General features: G+C 38.8%; 1 protein-coding gene across 1 annotated transcript in view; it reads left to right on the forward strand.

Moving 5' to 3' along the window:
* The window catches only part of LOC105486153 (annexin A5), a 30,307-nt gene extending 25,900 nt beyond the window's left edge, over positions 1-4,407 (forward strand). Inside the window, exons 10-13 of the mRNA XM_011748872.2 lie at positions 717-812; positions 2,399-2,457; positions 2,684-2,806; positions 3,876-4,407. Of these exons, the coding sequence (XP_011747174.1) occupies positions 717-812; positions 2,399-2,457; positions 2,684-2,806; positions 3,876-3,935 (338 nt within the window). The 3' untranslated portion in view covers positions 3,936-4,407. The remainder of the gene's footprint in view (positions 1-716; positions 813-2,398; positions 2,458-2,683; positions 2,807-3,875) is intronic.
* Positions 4,408-8,265: the final 3,858 nt, after the last annotated feature.

Consider the following 8,265-nt stretch of genomic DNA (forward strand, 5'->3'; position numbering starts at 1 on the left):
CACTACTGGAGGATGGCAAGGGAGGTCAGATCTCTAGATTGTTCTTCCCATAGTCACACATCACTGGGTAGTGGCTCACTACACATATTTCCTCCTAGAGATTGGTACCCATGACCTCATCTCTGGATAGTCATCAGCACTTGTGGTATCAGTTGGGAATGAATTTAGTGTAAGTGACAGAGAACCCTAATAGTGGCTTGAAAAATCAGGGTTTTTTTTTCCAGAGGTGGGATTCCATGGTTGATTTGGCAGGACCTGAGATCTTTCAGATCTTTCTGTGTGTTTTTTTTTTTTTTTTGCTCCATTATCCCTAGTGTTTTGGTTTTCTTTCGCGTATTCATTTCTTCATTATCACAAGATGTCTGCTCTAGCTCCAAACTTAACCATTTCACAGCAGGAAGGAAAGGAAAGGGTAAACCAGTCATATCTGTGTATCACTTTTTATAAGTGAGGAGATTTCTCACATCCCCTCTGGTGGATTTACCTTTAGGTCTCATTGTCTGTAACTAGTAAGGGGACTGGGAAATCAGTGAACAAAGTATACCTGCAATCCATTGCTTAGGGCTTGGCACATTGAGGCTCTGAGCACAAGGTTCTGTCAGCAAGGAAGAATGGGAGATTAGTGTTCAGTAGGACACTACCTAATCAGAGTAGGTATCTTCTTTCTGGAAAGAGTGATCCTTATGTGATTAGGAAATCATTTTTATTTTTTCTAGTGTTTGACAAGTACATGACTATATCAGGATTTCAAATTGAGGAAACCATTGACCGGGAGACTTCTGGCAATTTGGAGCAACTACTCCTTGCTGTCGGTAGGAGATTTACAATGTATTCATATTTTTGGTGATAAGAGCTAGAGTATTTTATTCGATTGAGGCTGCATCTGAAAATAACCACCTAGGTGTGAAAGGAAGAGTTTGAGATGATATTTAGGGGAAGCAAACTCATAAATTTCCAATTTGGAAATTTATTTTGATGTTAGAAATACAGGATTGTCTGGTTAGTTCATCTAAATCCTATGGAAATACTAAGATAACTGTTTAAAAATCGTTTTGAAGCTGCATTAAAAATATTATTTCTTGAAGAACCTGAAATGTCGTGGACATTATCTCAGAGGCTTGTAAACATTATTTCTGATACCTGTGGAATTTTAGAATTCTTTTGAATATTGTCCTCTCAGCTTTGAGGCAGATTAAGAAATTGTCATCTGGTTTGGAAAAGAAGAATATCTTTGATGTAATAGAAGATGTGATGATGGTTGTTTTCAAATTAAATAATTTAGTTTTATTTTAATTAAATATTCAGAATAATCTGGAAAAATTGGAGAACTGAATCTGTGCAGTTAATTGCAGCATTATATACTCTCCAAAACTAGGGTGAATCTAATTTGTGAGTCTCCTCTAGTCCTTTTTTCATATGGGTCTGCAGTGAGCCTCTGTCTGCTGTTTGTTCCGAGTATTTGGCATTGAGCTCACACTTTGGTGCTCTTTGTCTTCAGGAGAATAAGCTTTTAAAGATGTGCATGAACCAGCTCTAAAAGTAGCCTTTCACTTGAGTATGCAGTTAATGAACTTTTACTAGAAAACTTTTAGACAGGTCCTTCATAATTAGAATCCACATACAAATTGCCGGGCATGGTGGCTCATGCCTGTAATCCCAGTACTTTGGGAGGCCGAGGCGGGTGGATGATGAGGTCAGGAGATCGAGACCATCCTAGCTAACACGGTGAAACCCCGTCTCTACTAAAAATACAAAAAATTAGTCGGGCATAGTGGTGGGAGCCTGTAGTCCCAGCTACTCGAGAGGCTGAGGCAGGAGAATAGCATGAACCTGGAGGCGGAGCTTGCAGTGAGCCGAGATCGCACCACTGTACTCCAGCCTGGGCGACAGAGCTAGACTCTGTCTCAAAAAGAAAAAAAAAAAAAGAAAAAGAAAAAGAATATGTAGAGAGTATAGGAAGATCGCACAAGAGTTTTAAAAAATTAGATAGCGTAGTAATCTTGTATTACTTGCTTGAATGTCTTGGAATGAAAACTTCCAAGGGGTTTGTATAATTTATTGGTGGTGAAAAATATGTGGTATTATAACAATCCAGTCTGCCCAAACTGCAGTATCCAGAAAGTCCTCACAGAACAAAGGGGCATAGAAAAAACGTGTGCCCTTATTCTCCATGCCTTTCTATGCAGACCTCAGAACTCCAAGGAAAACCCAAGCCAGTGTCTAAGAAAATATTTGGTGAGTGAGGACGTTAGATAAGCTTACAGCTCTTTAGCCTCTGGTACTTTTGTGTTTTTATACAAATAGAGCTATAAATGCAGGAAGCAGCACTTGATTTTTAATTACTTAATCCTTTTCATATCAGAATAGCATTTGACCATTGTACTGTTTATTTTCTTAGTGAAATCTATTCGAAGTATCCCTGCCTACCTTGCGGAGACCCTCTATTATGCTATGAAGGTAAGTGGATACCATGAACCTTCTATCTAATACATTTCTGTAATTATTATTCTTCATTTTTGCTTATGTTTTAGATGATAGACCTTGGGAATTTTTCTCTTCTTATAACATTCTACCCAGTTCTACTAAATTGTTATACCTTATTGATTCACCTGCACCTGGGAGCGTTTGATCCTATGTTTGAAGTTTTTAAGCATTATGCCTCTCTCTTTCTATTTTTTTAAAGGGAGCTGGGACAGATGATCATACCCTCATCAGAGTCATGGTATCCAGGAGTGAGATTGATCTGCTTAACATCAGGAAGGAGTTTAGGAAGAATTTTGCCACCTCTCTTTATTCCATGATTAAGGTAATAGAACCTTTCTTTAAATTATGTTTGGTAATCCAAAGCAGACCGGTATGTTGCATGAAAGACAAGAATGGGAGAACCTGATTCTTGTGTTAAGTTTAAAATTTTAGTGGCATGATTAGAGCAATGAGTTAAAAAGCGTAGCATAATGTTTCCTGAAGTAGAGATGATGGCTCCTAAGTGAAAGCATGGGTGTTGATGTGGCTGAGGCTCTTGGTGAACTTAGAAGCATTATTTAGTAGTGGTGACAGATGACTCAACAAACCAAACCTCTTGCCTATGATAATAATGTGTTCTTTCTGTCTTTTACCAGTTCCAGCTGTCCTTATTAGTCCTTCTTTTATTTCATATCAGCTTTTCCTTTCTTTATCGTCTTTTATCACCTTATCTCTGATGCTGGTTTCTAATTCAGGAAAGAGCCAACCAGGTCATATTGGGAGTAAGTAAGGAGCCCCTAGGTATTAGTATCATTTTTGTTCTTTTTAAAACAAGGTGCTCTGTGGCCTGTAATTACATTTAGCTTAAGGTCTTTTGACTTTTTTTTTTCTTCTGATAAAGGCCATGTACAAAGCAAGATTTCAATTGAGCAGAAGCTTTTAGTTTAGCATGTGTGTGGTGTGGCTGGCCCAAAGGACACTAGAGAGTTTACCCATGCACCTTTAGCTTGAAACATTAATTTATCATGCGTGTCTGTGTGTGAGACAAGCAGATGCAAAGCGTGTCCTGCCCTTCTGTCTCGGAGGGAGAGCCATGATAGCCCTGCAGCCCTAGCACTGCCCATGTTAGCTGATATATACTAAGTGATAGAGACTATTCTGTTTAGAAGGCTTGATTTAACTATAGTTGTTAAAGTTTCCCTGTTCTTTGTGTTACCAGAGAGAATGCTGAGTGTCTGAGGTTACATTGGTAGGAAACTCCCTGCCTAACATTCCTGATGCGAAAGTCACAGAGATTACCCACTTGGGAGAAGAATCTTATAAATAAAATTTGTTGCCAGTTATTTGTTAGTTTTAAAATTTTCTGTGGCTTCTGTGAGTCACGGAGGTTAATGCAATACATTTGGTTTCAGGGAGATACGTCTGGGGACTATAAGAAAGCTCTTCTGCTGCTCTGTGGAGGAGAAGACTAATGTGTCACGGGGAAGAGCTCCCTGCTGTGTGCCTCTGCCGCCCCACTGCCTTCCTTCAGCACCTCTAGCTGCATTTGTATGCCAGGGCTTGACACATTGCCTTATTCATACTAGCATGCTCACGAACAACACATACGCATCATAGAAGAAAATAGTGGTGCTTCCTTCTGATCTCTGGTGGAGATCTCTTTGACTGCTCTAGTACTTAAGTATACTTATGTTACTAAGTTTAATGCCTGGCCATTTTCCATTTATATATTTTTCTTTAAGAGGCCAGATTGCTTTTAGCCTTTTTTAAAAACTTCATTTATATTACATTTGTAACCATGATACCTTAATCAGAAACTTAGCCGTGAAATTGTGAACTCTTGGAAATGTTATTAGTCCAAGTTCGCAGCTAAACTAAACCTGTAAAATTATGGTGATTGTATTCAAAAGATTAATGAAAAATAAACATTTCTGTCCCCCTGAATTATGTGTACATGCGTGTTTAGATTTATTGTTAAATTTATCTATTTAACAATGATATCTCTTTTTAAGCTAATAATCGACACTGTTGTTAGTTGAGAACTGAATTTACAGTTGGTCTTTTGGGCAATAAGAAATGCAACACCATGGACTGAATTTCCTTCATAGTATATGATTTTTCCTAAATATAGGAAAGATTGAAGGGGTCTCTGGTTTATTTGCACCATGTTTATTTACGCATCTATTAAAGCAATGCTTGTGGTGCTACTTGCTTAGTAGAAAAGCTAATTATAAAACTTAATGCAAAAATTCAGAGTACTACCTTTCTTTCCTCTTTCCTGTTGAACTTCCCTCCCATTTACCGTCTGTCACTTTCTTTGAGATAAATAAAAAAGACAATAATTTTTTCTAGAAAGCAGTTTATCAATCTCTTCTAATATTTACCTTTCAGTTTTCTGTTTTCAAACTGCTATTCGGTTGGTGTCATTTTTCTTTTTGTACTTATGCCCTTCCGGATGCATTTTTTTTTTTAAAGCAAAGTAATTGACATTAATAAGATTTTTAAAATAAAATGAACTAATCTTCCTTTGAAAACTTTAAAATAGTGACAATATTCTTTTCACAACTGTTGATGCTCATCAGAATAACCAGGGGAATCTTAAAAACCGTGTATGTGTACACATGACATTGGATTTTTTTTTTTTTTTTTGAGAGGCCTCGTAGGCAATTTTGATGCAGAGGCAAGTTGAGAGTCAGTTGCTTATACTTTTCATATAGAATATGATATGTTTCAAAGAGTTCTGTTCTGTTACTGAAAATAGGCCACTGGCTTTAACTATGCCCTGGATTATTTGTTAGTCACACTTTAAGAGAAATCCACCAGTGAGCTTTAACATTTGCTATATTTTCTGTAGGTCTGGATCTGAAAATTTATTAATAACATAATAATAAAAAAAAACCACAAAAAACATTTGCTATATTTATCTACTTAGTGACCTTCCTCCCAGCTCTTTCTGTGAGTTTATTGGAAGACAAGTTTTTGTGGAACTAGATAAGCTGATTCTAAACATCATGCAAAAAAGGAAGGATTGTTAGTAAAACTTAAGAGAGTAGTGAGGGAGCACTATTCTTTACACAAATTAGACTATATATCCCAAATAGCTGAAACAGTAATACTGTGGCATGAACAGACAGACAAAACAGCAAGTTCAGATATGGAAACAAATCATTTGGAAATTTAGTATATGTTAAAGGTAGGCCTTAATTTGCTGGGTGAAGATAGCATTTTTTTTCTTTTTTTTTTTTTTGTTTGTTTTTTTTGTTTGTTTTTTTGAGACAGAGTCTCGCTCTGTCGCCCAGGCTGGAGTGCAGTGGCGCGATCTCAGCTCACTGCAAGCTCTGCTTCTCGGGTTCACGCCATTCTCCTGCCTCAGCCTCCTGAGTAGCTGGGACTACAGGCACCCACCACTGTGCCCGGCTAATTTTTTGTATTTTTAGTAGAGACGGGGTTTCACTGTGGTCTCGATCTCCTGACCTTGTGATCTGCCCACCTTGGCCTCCCAAAGTGCTGGGATTACAGGCGTGAGCCACCGCGCCTGGCGATAGCATTTTTTTTTCTAACAAATGGTGTGAAGACAGTTGGGGAGCCATCTAGGAAAATATAAGGCTGGTTCTGTACCTCATATATCAGGTAACTCTCAAAATGAAACAGATTTAAAACTTATATGAGGAAGAAGCATGGAGGGATTTCATCATACCTGTGCCTTTTAGATTCTCTGGGAAGCAGATGCTGAGATGGAGTTAGGGATGCAACAGGTTTATTGAATGGAACAGGCAAGAGGCAGGATTGGGCAAGGGGTGTCATCTGACTACACTGCAGACCTGACCAAATCTCTGCCAGTATCATGTGGAACTCTGAGGCAAAGATTTCTTGCAAGAGCCCTGTGTGAGACAGAAGTGCCTGGGCCCTGTGCCACCAACTTACTCAATTATTGGCTAAGTGTCTTCTGGAGAAGGGCTTGTGTTGGCTGGAAGGCTGAGGCAAAACTTGAGGGAGATTAAGAATTGGAGGCTGTCAGCAACCCACATTTTTCACAGCTTGGAAATGAGTCTTTTCTTGAAAGGGGATCTGAGTGGTGCAGTTCTGTGTCTGCCGTAATGATCTTGAAGTGGGAGGCCTTTCACCCCAAATGCAGAAGCCATAAGAGAAAAGATAATTATTTTTGATTTCCTAAAAATCAAAAACTACATGAAGAAGGAAGGAAGGCCAGGCATAGTGGCTCATGCCTGTAATTCCAGCACTTTGGGAGGCCAAGGTGGGTGGATTGCTTGAGCACAGGAGTTTGAGACCAGCATGGACAACATGGCAAAACACCATTTTTATTTTTTAAAAAACCAAACAAAAAATTAGCTGGATGTGGCACACGCCTGTGGTCCCAACTACTTGGGAGGCTGAGGTGAGAGAATGGTTTGAGCACAGGAGCACAAGGTTGCAGTGAGCCTGGAAGGAGGGAAGGAGGGAAGGAGGAAAGGGAAGGAAGGGAGGGAGGAAGGGAGGGAGGGAGGGAGGGAGGGAGGGAAAATCACCATGAAGAAAATTTAAAGGACAAATGAAAAACTGGGGAAAACATTGACAGTTCATACAACAAAGATCTAATCTCCTTAGTACATGCTGCCACACCTTGTTTTATTGCACTTTGCAAGTAATTAAAAAAAACTTTCTTTAAAACAAATTGTAAGTTTGTGGCAACCCTGCATAGAGTCAGTGTATCAGCACCATTTTTCCAATAGCATGTGCTCACTCTTTATCTGTTTGTCACATTTTGGTAATCCTTGCAATATTTTAAATTTTCATTATTATGTATCTAATGGTGGTCTGTGTTCAGTGATCTTCAATGTTACTATCATAATGAAAGTGCTATGAACAATGCCCATTTAAGACAGTGGGCTTCACTGATAAATATGTGAGTTCTGACTGCTCCACTGACTGGCTGTTCCTCACTCTCTCTCTCTCTCTCTCTGATCCTTTCTATATCCTGAGAGAAAACAATATTGAAATTAGGTCAGTTAATAACCCTGCAATGGCCTCTGAGTGTTCAAATGAAAGGAGGAGACTCACACATCTCTTACTTTAAATCAAAAGTTAGAAATGATTCAGCTTAGTGAGGAAGGCATGTCAAAAGCCAAGGCAGACTGAAAGCTAGGCTACTGGTGCCAAACAGCCAAATTGTGAATAAATGTAAATTTTAATTTTCTTTCTGGAAGAAAATTAAAAGTGCTACTCCATTGAACACATGAATGGTTAAGACAGTGAAATAGCTGTATTGCTGACATAGAGAAAGTTTGGGTGGTCTGGTTAGAAGATCAAACCAGCCACAACATTCCCTTAAATCAAAGGGAGATCCTAATTTTCAATTCTATGAAGGCTGAGAGGTGAGGAAGCTGCAGGAGAAAAGTTGGAAGTGAGCAGTTTTGGTTCATGAGGTTTAAGGAAAGAAGCTATCTCTATAGTAGAATAGTGCAAATTGAAGCAGCAAGTACTGATGTAGAAGCTGCAGCTAGTTCTCCAGATGACCTAGCTAAGATAATTGATAAAGGAGGCTACACTAAACCACAGATTTTTAATGTAAACAAACAGCTTTCTATTAGAAGATAAGATTTATAGCTAGAGAGGAGACATCAATGCCTGGCTTCAGCTTCAAAGAACAGCCTGACTCTTCAAGGGCCAATGCAGCTGGTGATGTTAAGCTGAAGCCAATGCTCATTTACCATTCCTGGATCCTAGGGCCCTTAAAAATCATGCTAAATCTACTCTGCCTGCATTCTGTAAATGGTACAACAATGCCTGGATGATAGCACATCT

The sequence above is a fragment of the Macaca nemestrina genome, chromosome 3 (genome assembly GCF_043159975.1).
Source record: "Macaca nemestrina isolate mMacNem1 chromosome 3, mMacNem.hap1, whole genome shotgun sequence".
Lineage (NCBI taxonomy): Eukaryota > Metazoa > Chordata > Mammalia > Primates > Cercopithecidae > Macaca > Macaca nemestrina.